Source organism: Tasmannia lanceolata, unplaced genomic scaffold, assembly GCF_043159265.1.
Source record: "Tasmannia lanceolata isolate RefF3 unplaced genomic scaffold, GAP_Taslan_0.1 ptg000020l, whole genome shotgun sequence".
NCBI lineage: Eukaryota > Viridiplantae > Streptophyta > Magnoliopsida > Canellales > Winteraceae > Tasmannia > Tasmannia lanceolata.
Window position 1 is genome coordinate 8,600,630 of NW_027518697.1, and position 17,456 is coordinate 8,618,085.

The 17,456-nt window shown below is 38.5% G+C and overlaps 1 protein-coding gene, 1 non-coding gene and 1 pseudogene across 9 annotated transcripts; 1 reads left to right on the forward strand and 2 right to left on the reverse strand.

Moving 5' to 3' along the window:
• Positions 1 to 380: 380 nt before the first annotated feature.
• On the reverse strand, positions 381 to 7,534 carry LOC143854829 (NagB/RpiA/CoA transferase-like superfamily protein). 7 transcript variants are annotated; one of them, XR_013237600.1, is made up of 11 exons: positions 7,315 to 7,532; positions 7,042 to 7,169; positions 5,951 to 6,020; positions 5,644 to 5,748; positions 5,096 to 5,191; positions 4,948 to 5,004; positions 2,177 to 2,294; positions 1,759 to 1,825; positions 876 to 982; positions 651 to 765; positions 381 to 528 (listed from the first exon to the last, which is right to left on the reverse strand). XR_013237600.1 is itself a non-coding variant. In XM_077364940.1 (10 exons), the coding sequence occupies exons 1-9, from the start codon at positions 7,465 to 7,467 to the stop codon at positions 687 to 689; spliced, it is 873 nt and encodes a 290-aa protein (XP_077221055.1). In that variant the 5' UTR covers positions 7,468 to 7,530; the 3' UTR covers positions 381 to 528; positions 651 to 686. The 7 variants fall into 7 exon arrangements, 5 of the variants coding, with proteins under 5 accessions (XP_077221055.1, XP_077221056.1, XP_077221054.1 ...); XR_013237601.1 differs by lacking the exon at positions 876 to 982 and having other exon boundaries at positions 619 to 765; positions 7,315 to 7,529; XM_077364940.1 differs by lacking the exon at positions 876 to 982 and having other exon boundaries at positions 7,315 to 7,530.
• Positions 7,535 to 9,060: 1,526 nt separating this feature from the next.
• LOC143854660 (FACT complex subunit SPT16-like) lies at positions 9,061 to 13,975 on the forward strand (annotated as a pseudogene). The gene is made up of 2 exons (XR_013237564.1): positions 9,061 to 9,215; positions 10,386 to 13,975. The product of XR_013237564.1 is annotated as an FACT complex subunit SPT16-like (transcript).
• Positions 13,976 to 15,742: 1,767 nt separating this feature from the next.
• On the reverse strand, positions 15,743 to 15,836 carry TRNAY-GUA (transfer RNA tyrosine (anticodon GUA)). Its single transcript has 2 exons — positions 15,800 to 15,836; positions 15,743 to 15,778 (listed from the first exon to the last, which is right to left on the reverse strand). It is a non-coding gene; the product is annotated as a tRNA-Tyr (tRNA).
• Positions 15,837 to 17,456: the final 1,620 nt, after the last annotated feature.

Genomic DNA, 17,456 nt, shown 5'->3' on the forward strand with positions numbered 1-17,456 from the left:
TTTGGAAAAAATATTAATTTTTTATTCCTTTACCGAATTTGAATTTCAGCCAAAATTTTGGCCCAAAAAACGACATTTCATGCGTCTTTACCAAATTTCGGTCCAAATTTCAGGGTTTCGGCAAAAATTTCAGTTTCGGTTACCCCCGAAATTTCGGCCGAAACCGAAATTTAAAACCTTGACTCTGATACAGAGCTGCATAAGATCAATGCAGGTTTATAAGTTTATCTGATCGCGCAAGGTTTCATTGGGCTTTAGCTTGTATCCATCAAATAGAGTCTAATGCCTATGGGAACTGAGGGGAAGGAATGGAGGTTCTCTGATTTGCTCAAACCACCGGCTTGCTAAGGTGAAAAAAACAATTATACAAGACAAAAGCAAACTTGAAAGATGGTATCAGATTGGATTAGGCATTTGAATACAAAAGCATTCAAACCAGATTATGAATAAAAATATATCAGGATGGATCCGATTCATTCACACTACCCTTGTAGCCAAATAATTTGAACAGATCACGGTCCAAAAATCCTGCGAAAGCAGAAGAGATCATCAAATAACTACTGGTTCCTCGTGAGCGAAAATGCACAATTAAAAAAGACATTATCTCAAATTCATTACATGCATCACAAAAAATACATGTGCAGAAATACATGTAGAACAATAGTGGATGCTGTTGGATGTGACGATTACTGTCCCTTGATTGCAATCTTCGAGAAATTATCAATGATTTGCAGTCCATCTTTTGAAGAAACTACTGCCGTGCAGCTGCAGATTTTACAGCAATATAATTCAGACCTTGTTTTGAAATGGCAGTACAGAAAGAAAATAACCCAGCTAAGGGTAGAGGGAGGGGCATAACAAAGAAGACTACATACTGGGAATGATGCAATTGTCTATGTATGTTATCTTTGGGCAATTCACTCGGTTGTTTAACTTTTCGAACTGGGTCATTGAACTAAACAAGTGTAGTTTTCTTGGATTGCTAAAAAACAGCAGATATATTGTCTTAGAAAGTAGCATAGTTCTGAATTTCCACCAAAACTGATACAAAACGGCCGAAATGTTTCTATTTCTATTATCTCTACCGAAACTGGAACAACCAAAATGCATAAACCAAAATCGTAACTGTAATAGTGGTTTACTGTATCAGTATGTATTACGTAATTATATTTATATGAATTGCATGCACAAATGTGGTACATATATTATATATAAATATTTATATGAATTACAAGTGAAATTTGATATGTGCTAAATTATCAGACATTCGCGATAGTGCATGTCACTAGGTGCTTAATGTTTTAAAACCATTATGGATGGTTGTATTGCTTATGTGATGGGTTCTAAGTATGTATTTGTGCTTATTCTAGCATTTCTTGAAGTTTCATTTTTAAATTGTATCATTTGCATATGTTTTCGTGATTTTACAGGATTTCTTCCAAAATTTCCAACCAAAACCAAAATGTTTCCATTTTCGTAGCAACCGAAACCAAAACCAAAACCAAAAATTTAAACCTTGGAAAGTAGGCGGTGTATTGTTTAGAAAGGGGAAGATCATACAAATAGCCACTAAATTTACCAATGTATAAGCTTGTGTGTCTACTGTGTTCTCAAACTTGTCTAAAACAATTCAGACTCCAGATTTTTAACTTGCTAGGTGATCTGAAGCAAACAAATAATCAAATGTGTATGTTTGTCTGTGGTGATGTCAATGACAGGAAAACCAAAAAGTGTTCCAAAGGGGATTAAAATACTAACGGAATGCCGAATATCACCCCATGGTCTACAACACCATCGATTTTATCCAGGCATTCTGCTACTTGACCTGTAATTCATCAAAAAGTTGGCATAAGAAACAAAGGGAGGAGGGCCAATAAGGAAATAGTCTAAGGAAATAGTCTAGTAATTTAATTACCCATAAAAAAAGGATAAATCTGAAGAAACACTACAAGCTAAGTGGGCAACTGTGTGAAGGATAAAAAACCATACGAGCCAGAGATGAATCATTCATGAGGAGTAAATTTGCAAATTCTGGTTATCAATATTTACATGGTTCTCAAGTGGCTCAAATTTGGAAGGAGAAAACCACAAGAGGGGACATGACATTCCACTCAAGATGGGTAAATTTCTTGACATGTAAATTATTGCAAGATGCACATATGATATTCGACTGTACCTAGATCCAGTATGGGAGATGTGAATATGACATCAAGAACATTGTGCCCTTCCCTTGTGATCAATGGAAAATCACCTCCCATTGGACCAGCATGTCCAAAAGTTGGTCTCCTCCACACCTTCCAAATTTTAAGGAACCAGATTTAGTATCATAAACAGGCAAATGAACTACTTATTGCTTTTTCTATACAGTAAGTACTCGACTTGTAAATTATTGCAAGCTGCACATATGATATACTCAGAAGTCCTTTAAGACGAGCATTGTTTGTGCTAAGCTAAACAATCATCATACGTGATGGATCCATTGCCACATGTACGGTGATCAGGTCTATGAATATTGTTGGCCATCACAAATTCAGCCTATTGCCCTTGGTCCCACTCTCATTGGATGACTCTAGACCTTTGATTGAGCATGATGAAAAAGACATCCTGTAAGTTTTCTTTAAGATCCACAATTCCACATTTTTTTCTCTAGTACAAAGGTATCCATGGACGAGATAAGATACACAGCATATATAAAGTATAAACAAGTAAAAAAAAGATGAGATGATAAATTCACACCCCCTGTAGGATAATTCACACCCCTTTCACGTTAAAAAAGTGTTAAAGTCTGCCACACACACACACACACACACACATATATATATATATCTCCTCCTTTAAAGGGGTGCGAATTATCCCACAGGGGGTGCGAATTTATCATTGCCCAAAAAAAATTAACTAGATTAAAGTAATAACATTTTTATAAAATATTGATTATAGCATCTACAAGTCATACTCAATTGCAATTATGTGACAATAAAAAAACAAGAAGCATGATAGCTAATTTAGTAAGAGTGGCACATATTTGTCCACCCCTAAAAGTCGTCCCACTCCTTGTTCCTTGTTGATTCTATCATTCTATGTTTAACATGTGGTCAAGGTTTCCATTTTCTTATTCCAAAAAAAAAAAAAAAAGAAGAAGAAGAAGAAGAAAGAAACCTGAAAAATAAAAAACAAGATGTCATAGTCATAGACCCTTCTCCCTCTCCCCTTGCCCAGTTACCAATCAACCCCTACACAAACCCCCAACCTCCTCCCTTGTCCGAGCACCGTTAAAAATCCATCAAAGTAAGACACCACATAATCTTCTTTGCAAAAAGCCAGAGAAATGAATTGAAAATCATTAGATGTATGCACACTATTTGCTCTGCCTAGAGTCACTGCTACGAAAAAAAGGGAGGCCCAGTGCACGAGGCTCCCGCCATTGCGGGGTCTGGGGAGGGCTAGATGTACACAACCTCTCTTGTTTTGCAGAGAGGCTGTTTCCGTGACTCGAACCCGTGACCACCATGTCACAATGGAGCAACCTTACCATTGCGCCATGGCTCACCCTCTTAAGAGTCACTACTAAGGGAAAATGCAAAATAATAATAATAATAATAATAAAGAAAGAGAATTTTATTTATAAGACATAAGATGTTTGTAAGGTGCTATTTCCATCCTCACCCATGAAGAAGATTTCAATAATTTTCTTATCAATTTTAACTAGAAAAGGAACTAGCAATGCACATTAGCATCCTCAGAGAACTTGTGGCCCTGCTTGCTCATATTCAAATTGCCCAACCTAAACATTTCTTCCAAGCTCCATTTTTATTTTATTTTGTTATTCATAGGTAGCCGAAGGATGACAGAGTGAGAAAGGAGGGAGAGCAAATGACTAAAGAATCTTTTAGCGTGATATTGGAAAGCATGTCGAACTAATCATGTCTTCCGTCTCCAGCAGCTCCTGGGGCTGAAATTCCCTGTCCTGGACTGTTCCAACAAATCAAAAAACCTAGATACGTTTTCAGAACCTCCGAAGAGAATAATGAAGTAAAGGTTGGGCTATGACTAATTTCAAGGATAGAGCAAGAAAAAGAACAAAGAAAAGGTATTGAGTTGGTTAAGATTCAGGAGAAAAATCATTGGCACCATCATAGCCAAGAAGATAATAGTTCTTTTGTTATATTTCGGAAAGTAAATCTTTTTAGTCAGTTACTAGTTGGGGTACTGATTTAGTACAACATCATGTCGAGGTTGAAGATGAAGTGGATCAACATGTGCGGAGGATGAAGCATCCAAAGGTTGTTAAAACCTATGAAAGGAGAGCAATGACGAGGACATGAGCTAAAGAAGGAAAAATCTATTTTCGTCAAACAAGTTTTGATACAAAAGGGGCCCATCCTCAGTACCAAAGTGATATTTTAGTTGTAGGGTTCTAAATGAGTCGTTAAGATGATTTTTAAGTTATGGGGGTATCATAGATATTTTTTTAAGATTCACAAGAGTCGCTTAAGAGAAATACAATTAAAGAATACCCACTCCACTCCCACGATACGATTCATGCCACTATTCAAGAAACAATTCATGTCACTATTCATAGAGTTTTGTAGGGAGCTTTAATTTAAGGTATTTTTGTCAAAAGTGATAAGTTACACGTAACAAGCATTATTGAAAACTAAGGGGGTGTCGTTGATGACTTTGAAATGTCAGAGTTATCATTGAAAATGTCAGAAAGTTGAGGGGTGTATCTCTATTTTTCCCTAAATTTTATTTATGTGATAACCTAGAGTTTTGTTCATCATAATTTGATAATAGAGCATCAAATGTAGATTTGTTCTACATCAGATACCCAAACTAGTATTAGAGCGTCAATCAAATGTTTGACAAGCATCTTAATCTTCCAAATTATTAGAAATCGAGTGTTATCCAAATAGTGGGGACATTGAATCCTCTAAGAAAGGATCAAACCTCTGCATCTCCTAAAAATAAGTCTTCTATTTCTTCTGCTGCCCCCATCCAATTAACCTGAAAAAGGAAAGGATAACTCTGATTGATAAATATACAGCCAATAATTTGATATTTGCAATAGTCTAACAGATGGTGCAGAAAAACTAACAGAATTAACCAAAACTGGAATAGAACCATCGAGGTCTCTAGTATACTGCTTCTCAGTCATAATGAATGCAAGGTTGTTAGCTGCCTTCAATATAGACTGCACAAGGAAACAAAAAAAAAATTCATTGACAAGTTCTTTCATACAAACAATGTCCAATTAAACACTAAGGGGACAAGATGGTCACCCAGTGAATGTATAGCACCCAAAGCAAATATACTAAGGCAAAATTGTTTTATAAGTTTCAGCCTACATCATCTTGATACAAGTATCTGAAATCACAGAACCATTCCTCAAGTGGAAGCTTATTTCTAGGCTAATGATATCAGCACTACCAAGTTTTAATAATTGCAAAAACTCAGCCTGTTTATTCCTTCATAATTGGCTTCTGAGAGCTTTCTGGAAACCATAATAACCTTTGACAGCTGTTTAAATAATAACAGACAAGCTGAATTTGTGCAATTATCAAACCATGGTAGTGCCAACATTAGTACCCCATTTCTTTAGTAAAAGCCCAAAAAAACAAGTCAGATAAAAGCATAGTGATTCACCTTCTCTTGAATTATGGACTCCCCATCCTGTAATTTTCGACGACCAATGACGGAAGTAAGAGTTCCCTCTTCTATAATATCAGCATCATCAAATGCAAAATCAATCTACAAAGTAGTGAGTAAAAGTTCGGCTATAAGAGCATTTGAAATAGCAGAGGAAAGATATTAAGTTTGAAATGATAAACATATTGCTGCCATCAATAACAGCAAGGAAATGGTCTCCAAGGAAACCTTCTAAAACATGTAATACTCACAAAACCCAACACAAATGCTACCAACTTATTGGACAATAAGAAATTGTGCACACTTGAAGACTATTTGAGTGATCATCTAGTGGAATCCCTGCTTTTGCTGCTTCATTTGCACTAGAAACAGACCTGTAGCATCATTTGCAAAACTTAAGTGTTTTTTTAATGATAAAAAGAATTTATTAATCAAAGGGGCAGTAATTTATTAATGGTAAAAGAATTTATTAATGCAAGAGTAGAGTGTTATATTGCTGTGGTTTCAAAAAAAAAGGAAGTGGTTTATTACAATTAGAATGTAAATGGATAAACACTACAAATATTAAAAGGACAAATGAAGGATGAGCACATACATGGGTAATTTTCTTTAAGTGCTCAAAAGAAAATAAGAAATAAATGCGGGCCATAACATATAAAGAAAGTGAAAGTCAGGCAGTGGAATCCTAAATTCCTAATAAAAACGGGTGATAAAACGTCGAACTAGTTATGGTGATAAAACGTCGAATTAGTTATTGATGCATACATCAAAGAACATCTGTAACGACAAAAAACAAAGGCAAATATAGCTAATTCAAGAAATATGCTGGTGCTCCCTAAATAATGCGGCTAATGACAAACATATAAGCATCATGTTAGAAGTTTCTATCTTTGAAACTTACTAACCTTGAGAGTGTCCTTGCATTAAGCTAACTCTTTGATATGGAAACTAATTACATGTGTTTGGGAAGGTTCTTGGGCTCCAAGTTAGCACTAAAGCACTTGCTAATATTGAGCCAAATGTGCCAAATGAATTTTCTATGCTAGGAAAGCTTTATGGGAGCTTTCTTGGCCTATAAATAAAGGCTCTTGGTCCCTCTTCCTCTTACCATCTAATTCCTACTCTTCCTAGAGAGAGCTCACAGAAGAACAAGGAGCTTTGAAGGTTCGGCCAGGGTGAAAGGTCTTTCTAACCCTTCTTTATAAGAACTGAAGTTTTGTTTGATTTGCATGCCCAAGATCAATAGGAATCGTTTAGTCAATGTTATTTCAACACAACAAAGAGGAGTATAGTCAATGTTATTTCACCCCAAATCAAATGGGCTAAAAGAACACATTAAACAAAAGTGGTGAAGAGACAAAATGAGCTAAATGAGATGAAAGATAACAAACTAACGTTGGAACCCCAATTATGTCTTTCAAAGATCCTTGTTGAAGTTTTTGACCCAAATACTGTATAACAAAATCAGAAGCCCCACCAGTTCCCAATCCCACCACCATTCCACTTCTCATGTAACTGTCCACCTGTTATAAGAGTAATACCTACCAATGTTACAAATAAGAAAACCCAACAATTTGGGAAACTAATTAGACCCGAATATGAGAAATGGGGTGTGGAAATATCAAAACCCTTTAACACAATCCATGAGATAAAGAGAGAGGAGTATACTGTATGCTTTGCTGCAGCTTTTAGAGGGAGAGACCTCTCCCAGTCTGAGATACTTGCCCTCAGACATTTGCTCTGGCTCTCTTTCCGGCAAGGTCGCCGATGAATTTTCCGGTCGCTTGCCGGAAAGTGCAGAAACACGGGCAAAGTGGCCATTTTATACTCTCTCTCTCTCTCTCTCTCTCTCTCTCTCTCTCTAACGTTTTATAAAACGGATAAGAAGAGCATGTACATAGTTTTTAGGGGACCAGGAATGTGCATTCCTTGTTTTGGTAACAGCACTCCTCTCTTTATTTTACACTTTTCCACTTCCGTTTTTCACAAATTGAAACTCTCTCATACAACCTCTTCTCCTTTCGCTAGGGGTGCAACTTGGGTTGGGCTCAACCCGAACCCGATGGGTTCAACCCGATTTTGGCTCGGGTTGGGTTGGCATTTTCTTGGGTTGGGTTAGGGTTGAGGCCTTGGCGACCCGGCCCGGCCCGAACCTGACCTCTGTCCTCTAATTTTATCATGATTTTCCTGGGATTATTTTTTTGTATTTTTGTGTTTGGCCCTAGATGAACCCGAACCCAACCCGACTCAACCCGGCCCAATTTGGAGGCGGGTTGGGTTTGGGTTGACCATCCTCAACCCAAGGCTCGGGTTGGTCGGGTTATGGTTGAGGGAATGGTATCTCGGGTTGGGTTCGGGTTGGCCTCAACCCGACCCAACCCGACCCGAGTTGTGCCCTTACCTTTTGCACTTTTTCGTTTTCTCACTATCTGTTAACATTTTTGGCTTCTCTGCACATTTGTAAACATAGAAAGTTGCCTAATAAGATTCTAATACAGAAACAACCTCTATTTTCTAATAAAATAGAAATAGATTAAATAAAAACTACCTATAAGGGGAGTTTTTATATGGTGTCCAATTGGGCATGCTGGTGCAAGAGGCACCACCATTGATATTTGATCCAACAACAGACCCTCTTTTCATCTTTTTTAAGGGCCTGCTGTTGGATCAAATATCAAGGGCGATACTCTTTTATGTGAGCGTACTGGGCACATGATTTTTATAAATTTTTGCATAATGAAAACATTTTTTTTGAAAAATGACAACTTCATTAACTGTTAAAATAGGGTCATCCACAAGATGTCCCGTGCCCGGTACGGTACAGAGAAAAGGAAATAAATACAATTACAAAACCCTTAACAGTAGATAATTTAAGAAACAACAACCAGCATACACTCCCTAAGTACTCTTTTTTTTACTAAAGTATACGTTGCCTCAGTAGCCGATCTCCTTCGATGTTCAATTCTGGGCTGTCGTATTAAATCCAATATTTCGAGAACTAAACCCTGAATCTTGCATGATGAAAACATGCAAACCTATTATAACCTAAATCCCATTTTAAAACATACTCCTAAATAGATACTTCCTAAATCAGCCCATATGGTTTCCATATAAAGTAACTATCAACAAAATTAGAAACATCCGATCCATGTGACTCTTAACTGATCTTACTCACAAGATCAGCGATCTCGATCACGCAAGCAACGAGACAGTAAAGGGAGGGGATAAATAAAGAGAGGAGTGTCATTATCAAAATCAAGGGAGTGACTTCATGACGTGCCTTTATTTAATACCCAAAACCGTTGCGTAGATAGCGCGGGAAGGCGTTTTTGTGAATTCGGAAATCTGTCAAAACTTCTAACAATTTAGGTTTTACAATTTAGGGTTTTCCTCATATCTCCCGTAAGGGTTTTCTCTTCACAATTTAGGGTTTTCTCTTCTCACAATTTAGGGATTTTTTTCGGTGTTTTTCTTCTCTCTGCGTCTTGGGTTCATGAACAGGGAAAAAAGTTGAATAGGAAGAAAAATACCAGAGAAAAAAGAATCTTCTCAATACGAACACCTTACTGGTATGTTTTGAAATTAGGTTTTTTTCTTCTTCTTTTTTGTTTGTTAAAGTGGGTTTTTTTCTTATTGATTATGCCTATTGTGGTGATTTAGAGTTATGTTCGTTCCCTTCTCTCACGGAATTTTGTTCCAATTCAATTCGTAATCATACCTTGCGACTTTGTTTTCTACTCATTAGGGTATTTGGGTTGTCATTGAGATTGAATATTATGCAACTTTCGGTCACCATTTTAATTGGGTCTGATTTAATCCCTCTTGTTTTGTTCCTTTATTGTCTTTTTTGTGTATTTGCTTGCATTTAAGTTTTGCTGCAATGGCTTTATTCTATTTTTATTTGGCATTGTTTTTAATTAGGGTTTTTTCTTCTTCTTTATGATATGTTGTTTCTTATATTGAAAGGATATCTTGGCTAAGAATCATATCTTACTGCTTTATTGGGTTTTGAATGACATGTATTATTTTTCTTCTTGGATTAATTGATTTGGTGAATGTGATATTAATTGGAATATTGGCGTCGTTTTGATTTTAAGTGCATTGATATAGCTGATAAGTATGCATGTTCAAACAGAAGATTCAGTGGTGATGCTTTTTGCTTCATTTGCTTGTGTTGTTTTACTAACATGGAGCAGAATTAACCTACAGGAACCAGTATTTTTCCACTCATTGTTTTCTTGCCATTTCACTATTGGGAAAGTTGCCTTGTTTCCTCCTTATGGTGGGAAACATAAATAGAAAGAATTGCCTTTATAAAAAAAAAAAAAAACATAAATAGAAAGAAGCTTTTTTAGGTTTTCTATAAAAACCTAGGATATGAAAGTCAGGTGTGCTGGTTGCCTCAAGGTGGTGTGGGAATGTGAGAGAGAGAGAGGTTTTTCTTCTTGGGTTATTCTCGGTTTACTCTCGTGTACGGTCTGTTTCTTACCTTTCATTACAGATTTTGAATTTTAAAAGTTGTGGGCAATGCATGGAAAAATTGTGGTTTCTTTTCCTGCAATTTATTCTTTTTAGTAGTGATACGGCTTCTGCATAGCTTATTTACTATTCCCATTTATGCAGATCAAATTTGTTGTGTGAGAAGTAGATGAAAAATAAAATACGAATTAAATAAGTTTGTTTTCTGCATTTTATGGTTGTCTGACTGTCTCTGGATTTTTCTACTTGGTTCGTTTCAGATCTGTTCTTTTGACACATTTTCTATGGCGGAACACCGAAATTCAAAACCTTCGAAAGTAAATGCTGCTGGATCAACCAACTCTTATACAATCAATCTCGAGAATTTCCAAAAACGATTGAAAGTACTTTATTCTCATTGGAGGGATCACAAAACTGAATTATGGGGTGCTTCTGATGCGCTTGCTATTGCAAGCCCTCCAGATGATCTGCGGTATTTGAAGTCCTCAGCTTTGAATATTTGGTTGCTCGGCTATGAGTTCCGAGAGACGATAATGGTTTTCATGAACAAGCAAATCCATTTCCTGTGTAGCCAGAAGAAGGCTTCTCTGCTTGAAACCCTAAAAATATCTGCCAAGGATGCAGTTGGTGCCGATGTTGTGATACATGTCAAAGCTAGGAATGATGATGGGTCCATCTTGATGGAAGAGATATTCTGGGCTATCCATTCTCAGCCAAAATCTGATAGTAACAATGTCCCTATTGTTGAGTACATTGCAAAAGAGGCTGCTGAGGGAAAGCTTTTGGAGACATGGTCTGAGAAGCTGAGGGGTTCAAAATTGCAGCTCAGTGATATAACAAATGGGTTTTCTGAACTGTTTGCCACTAAAGACATCACCGAGCTTACGAATGTGAAGAAGGCAGCGTTCTTAACTTCTTCTGTGATGAAGCATTTTGTTGTACCAAAGCTTGAGAAGATTATTGATGAGAAAAAGAAGGTCACCCATTCTTTGCTGATGGATGAGATGGAGAAAGCTATACTTGACCCAGCAAAGGTCAAGGTCAAATTGAAAGCTGAGAACATCGATATCTGTTACCCTCCGATCTTTCAGAGTGGTAGCAAGTTTGATCTCAAGCCGAGTACATCGAGTAATGATGAAGATCTTTACTATGACTCGACGAGTGTGATCATATGTGCTATTGGGTCCCGCTACAACAGCTACTGCTCGAATGTTGCCAGGACATTTCTGATCAATGCCAATGCAGTGCAGAGTAAGGCATATGAGGTTCTTCTCAAGGCCCATAAGACAGCAATCTCTGCATTAAAGTCAGAAAATAAGGTCAGTGTTTTTATCAAGCGGCAGTTTCAGCGATCGAGAGTGATGCTGCCGAATTTGCTCCTCACCTGACAAAGTCGGGGGGAACAGGGATTGGCCTGGAGTTCCGTGAGTCGGGATTGAGCTTGAATGCCAAGAATGATAGGGTGTTGAAGGCAGGGATGGTTTTTAATGTGACACTTGGTTTCCAAAACTTGCAAGCCTCAACCAAAAATCCTAAAACTGAGAAATTCTCACTGTTGTTAGCAGACACAGTTATTGTAAATGACAAAGTTGCTCAAGTCGTGACTTCAGCCAGCTCTAAAGCAGTTAAGGATGTTGCTTACTCATTCAACGAGGACGAGGAGGAGCGTCCGAAAATCAAAGCCAAGGCTAATGGTATTGAAGAGTTCTTGTTGAAAGCGACTCTGAGATCAGACAAGCAAGAGATGTCAAAGGAGGAGCTTCGGAGACAGCACCAAGCAGAGCTTGCACGACAAAAGAATGAAGAAACTGCACGGAGGCTGGCTGGTGGCGGTTCTATAGCTGGGGATGGTCGTGGTTTTTCGAAACCTTTTAAGTGATCTGATTGTTTACAAGAACGCCGGTGATATTCCTCATTCTAGGGAGTTGATGATACAGATTGACCAGAAGAATGAAGCTGTCCTTTTGCCAATTCATGGAAGCGCGGTGCCTTTCCACATTGCCACTATCAAGAGTGTCAACAGCCAGCAGGATAGTAATCGTAATTGCAATATCCGTATAATTTTCCATGTACCAGGTACCCCATTCAATCCCCATGCTGCCAACTCTCTGAAATTCCAAGGGTCTATTTATCTGAAGGAGGTTTCATTTCATTCTACGGACTCGAGGCACATCAGTGAAGTGGTACAGCTGATCAAAACCCTCAGGCAGCAGGTTGCTTCGAGAGAGTCTGAGAGAGCTGCGAGAGCTGCGAGAGCCACTTTGATTACTCAGAAGAAACTGCAACTCGCGGGGTCCATGTTTAGGCCAATAAGGTTGACAGAGTTGTGGATACGTCCTCCATTTGGTGGGCGAGGAAGAAAACTCAAGGGTACCCTAGAAGCTCACACTAATGGGTTCCGATATTCTACCTCGAGGCAAATTGAGTGAGTGGATATAATGTTTGGGAATGTCAAGCACGCCTTCTTTCAGCCGGCGGAGAAGGAGATGATTACCCTTCTCCATTTCCACCTTCAAAATCATATCATGGTAGGCAACAAAAAGACCAAAGATGTCCAGTTTTACGTTGAGGTGATGGATGCCGTGCAGACATTAGGAGGCGGGAAGAGATCGGCTTATGATCCTGATGAGTTAGAGGAAGAACAACAGGAGAGAGATCGCAAGAACAGGATACACACGGACTTCGAGAGTTTTGTTGAGAGGGTTAGTAAGCTCTGGGGCCAACCACAATTGAAAGGGCTTGCTCTTGAATTTGATCAGCCTGAGAGGAGGCTTGGCTTCCATGGAGTCCCTTACAAAGCAACTGCTTTTATTGTTCCAACATCTCATTGCTTGGTTGAATTGGTGGAGACGCCATTCTTAGTGATCACACTGAATGAGATAAGAGATTGTTTTTCTGGAAAGAGTGGGTCTTTGGGCAGAAGAACTTTGACATGGTCATCGTGTTCAAAGACTTGAAAAGGGATGCCCTCCGCATAGATTCGATCCCGTCCACATCTCTTGATGGCATCAAAGGGTGGCTCGACATAGAACACCTCAAGTATTACGAGAGCCGGCTGAACTTGAACAGGAGACCCATCTTGAAAACAATCACTGACGATCCTGAAAACTTCATTAAAAATGGTGGGTGGAAGATCTTGAGCATGGATGCAAGTGATTCGGACTCGGAAAGCAAGGATGATTCTGACCAAGGGTATGAGCCCCCGGATGACCAGTCTGATGCCGTCTCGGAGGAGTCAGACGACGACAATGAGTCACTTGAGTCTGATGACGATGAAGAGGACGACGACTTGGAGGAGGATTCAGAGGAGGAAAAAGGAAAGTCATTGGAAGAGTTGGAGAGGGGGGAGGCAAGCAACGCAGACAGGGAGAATGGTGATGAATCAGATAGTGAAGAGGAGAGGAAGAGGATGAAGGTGAAAGCTTTCAACAAGTCTCGCGTGCCCGATAGGAGGGATTCGAGACACCCCCCTGCGAAGCGGCCAAAGATGACGTAAATATCTCTTTTCTGGTTTATTCAGCAAGTAGTCTTTCTTAGTTGAACAACCTTATAGTAGAAGCTTTTGCTCTTGTTATGATGGTCTAATTTAAAGTGTCTCCTCTGGATTGAACATATGAGGGAGAAAGGGTTTTTGTTTTCTCCTCTAGGTTGTACATACACATGTTTTGTTGGAATCAGACATGGGGAACTCTTTTCAGGTCGTCTTTTTTGTTCTACTTATTCAAGTTCTTCTAATTCCCATTGTTGGGTCTTTGCATAGCTGTATGTAATAAAGGTAAAAACTGTTACATGGTTTGAGCTTTATTGTTGGGAGATTGTAATAACATCCTTTTTAAACCTAGAAACTTATAACTTAGCCCCCTCGCATAATCTCAAGAATGCCCTTACTTTAGTATTCAGGTTCTTTTTTGTACTTGCAGACTGATCATGACAACATTTTTCGCATAATGACAAGCCTAACATGGAGAGTATCATGCATATACAAAATGATTATTATACCCTTCAAGATTGCCTTTGTCTTTCTGCGTTCAAAGTACACTTCTTAGGGTATTTTCCTAGTACACTTCACAAGGCATTTCGCAGACCGGCTGTTGCATGTGAGAGCAGCCACATAGGATAAATTAAATGAATAAGACAAAAAGTGAGCCTATGTGGCTGCTCTCATGCAACAGCCAGTCCATAGAATGCCTTGTGCGACGGTCCCTCGCAAATCCGTTCTTGGTTTTTCAGGCTTTATTTGCCCTCTCTTCACTCAGTCCATCTCGCATATATCCTCCCACCATCCCTCACCATTGGGTAAGCTAATATTCTAGGAAAAAATTCATGGTAGCCAAACATGTCGTTAGTTTCGAATCGAACCAAAGATGTTGCCAATTATAGTTGAACATGGCAAACCGACCGGTCCGCCAAATTTTAAAACAGTAACTCTCTCGCTCTCTCTCTCTCTCTCTCTCTCTCTCTCTAAAAGCTTTGAGAAGTTGCCTCTCTTTCGAAAAACCAATACCAAGAAAAGCTAACACCAAGCAAAAATGATTAGTTCTTGTCATCAGCAACAAGTGGGAAATCATAACAGAATTCATCATCATGATGATCTCTAAGCGCAGGAAAGTAAATTATGAGGAAAAAGCTTCTAGCAACATATGTTTCTTCAAATACTAACAAGCTACAGCCTACAAGGAAGAATGATATACTTTAAATCATAATGAATGATGTACTCATAATAGAATTCATCCTCAAGATGATCGCTAAGCACAGAAAAGTAAATTATGAGGAAAAGCTTCTAGCAACATACGTTTCTTCAAATACTAACAAGCTTCAGCCTACAAGGAAGGATGATATACTTGATGTGAGGGGCTTAAGCTAATTGACCATCTTAAATAATCACAAATACACATGGAGGAAGAGTTGGAGGGAGTGATCCAGACACTCAATTATAGCCACAAGATCCCTTGGCAAACCAATATGCTCTTCAAGGATTGTTTTTTTTCTTTTGGGTCCCTCCCAACATTAAAAAAAAATGAAAAATCTATAAAAAGAGGAATGCGAGACTAAAGGGAGCCGTTGCAAAAATGAGATGAAAGCGCTCGCCCATTCGCTGCACGTCACTCTAAAATGTAAAAGTCAATGAATGTAAAATGCACTAGAGTGATGTGCAGCCAATGGGAGAGCCCTTTCATCTTATTTTTTGCAAGGGCTCCCTTCAGTCTAGCATTCCTCCTATATAAATTATGATAAAAGGGCATTTTGGTGATTGCAAAAGATCAAAGCACACCCAAAAGGTATTTTTGTCATTTTAGTATAAAGAGGGTCAAAGAATCAACTGAAAAAATCAAAATATTAATAATTAAACCCCTGAAAAAGAAACAAACAAATGAAGGGAAGTAATATTCCCACTCCCATGACTATTTACTTTACAAGTTTTAAATTTAATGTTGAGAGCATTCTGAGAAATGTAAACAACATTCAAAAGCAAAGTAGAATTGTAGAAAAGGGTGAATGTGTTGTGCCATTATTGAACAAGGGTTTTGGAATTTTCATTTCTCATCTTTGAAATGCATGAGAAAGAAACAAAAGGGCATTTCTGTAATTTTAAGTAGGGAGAGAGCAAAAAAAAAAATCCGACCTGCCGGATTCGAACCAGCGACCTAAGGATCAACTGTTAGGAATCAACCAACTACAGTCCTCCGCTCTACCAACTGAGCTAAGGTCGGTTTTTTGGTATCTGAGGCATACAAAATTACTTAATTAAATCATTACTATCTCTCTCTCAGTTTTGAGAAAGCTCGTTGAGGGCATATTATTTAAGGGCTTGTTCTCAATTATGTAAACAATATAAGCATATTCGGAGATTTTATATGGTGTAAGCCCTTATAGTCACTTATTTTTTCCGAAAATACTGTAAAGACCACACTATAGGATGATCCAAACCGTCCACGTAATGGGCCATAACGTAAATAGGTTTTGTCCAAAAAATCATTTCCATAGGATGATCTTAGCCCTCTGATCTATTGAGGAATTGCATGTTATGGAAACCTCTATAGATCAGAGGGCTAGGATCATCCTACGGAAATGATTTTTGGGGCACAACCTATTTATGTTGTGTTCCATCACATGGACGGTTTAGATCATCTTATGATGTGGTCCGTACAGTACTTTCTGAAAAATACGGGACTATAAGGGCTTACACCATATAAAATCTCAGCATATTGGTCTGAAAAGCTCTTCTTAGCCCTTTTTCATTTCAAAGACAGTTTGTTTCAGCTTCAATTCTGTTCTCTCTGGACAACTGATGTGTGCGGGATGTGGATTCTCCAATAAGGACTGCAAAATCTCCCCACAAATAAATCTCCTAGTTTTAGGATTTTCATTGTTTTACTTGAGTCCTGAGAGTTGTGGTTGTTGTTAGGAATCGTGAATGTTGTTGCTTTTCCTGATTTTTCTCATTTTTCCTAATCTTTTTAGACTCGCTAATATCCACATAAAAACAGTTCCTTGTTTTATCTGAGGTTTAGCTTCCCTCGAAGCAAGCTAACGTGTTACAATAGGTCGAAAGAAGAATCATGCATCAAATTTGGTATCAGAGCCATGCGACTCTGCAATGGCAGACGGTACGAGGATATCTAAGTTACATGGGGCGATGGCGCAGCTTAAGGGGACTTCCACACAGCAAGATCAACTACTCTCAAACATCATGTAAACGGTTACCCTTCAAAATCAATTGCTGGGTGAAATTCTTCACAAGATCTCGGCAATAGATGTCAAGCATGATTAGTTGTGCTATCAGGGGCAATCAGATAGGGAAGAAGTTCCTGCTTATCGGCCTTTCAACCCGCCCGGTTAATACTCCACCCAACACCTCTACTAGGACCATCCGGCCTAGCGCCATGCGATTGGATTTTCTCAGGTTTGATGTGAACGATTCGCTCGGGTGGATTTACAAGGCAGACTTTTTTTTTATTATCATCAAATTCCAGATAATCAACGAGTGATGATTTCTTCGTTCCACCTGGAAGACAAGGCGTTGTAATAGTATCAATGGATGAGAAAATCCGGAGCCATCATAGGCCAGAAGACTGCAAGTGAGGATTGGAAATTTGTTTTGGACCCATGGCTTATGAGGATCCAACTGGGTCTCTAACAATGCTCCGCCAAACTACTTTAGTGCAAGATTATAACTCTCAGTTTGAGGTACTCACCAACCGAATATATGGTCTCAATGAATCTTTAATGGTGAGTTGTTTCATTGCGAGTCTTAAAGATGACATTCGAATGGGCTTTGCTCAGTTGCAAGAAGAAAATTTGAAGTTCATAGGCAATTTTTTAAACATGGC

What these genes read in the sequence shown, in the direction of transcription:
- LOC143854829 (XM_077364938.1), bottom strand. Translation starts at nt 7,467, where the DNA reads ATGGCCACTTTGCCCGTGTTTCTGCACTTTCCGGCAAGCGACCGGAAA. An exon ending in GACATAATTGGGGTTCCAAC is followed by an intron (nt 6,021 to 7,041) that starts GTTAGTTTGTTA and finishes ATGATGCTACAG; the next exon opens with GTCTGTTTCTAGTGCAAATG. An exon ending in AGTCCATAATTCAAGAGAAG is followed by an intron (nt 5,192 to 5,643) that starts GTGAATCACTAT and finishes TTCCTTGTGCAG; the next exon opens with TCTATATTGAAGGCAGCTAA.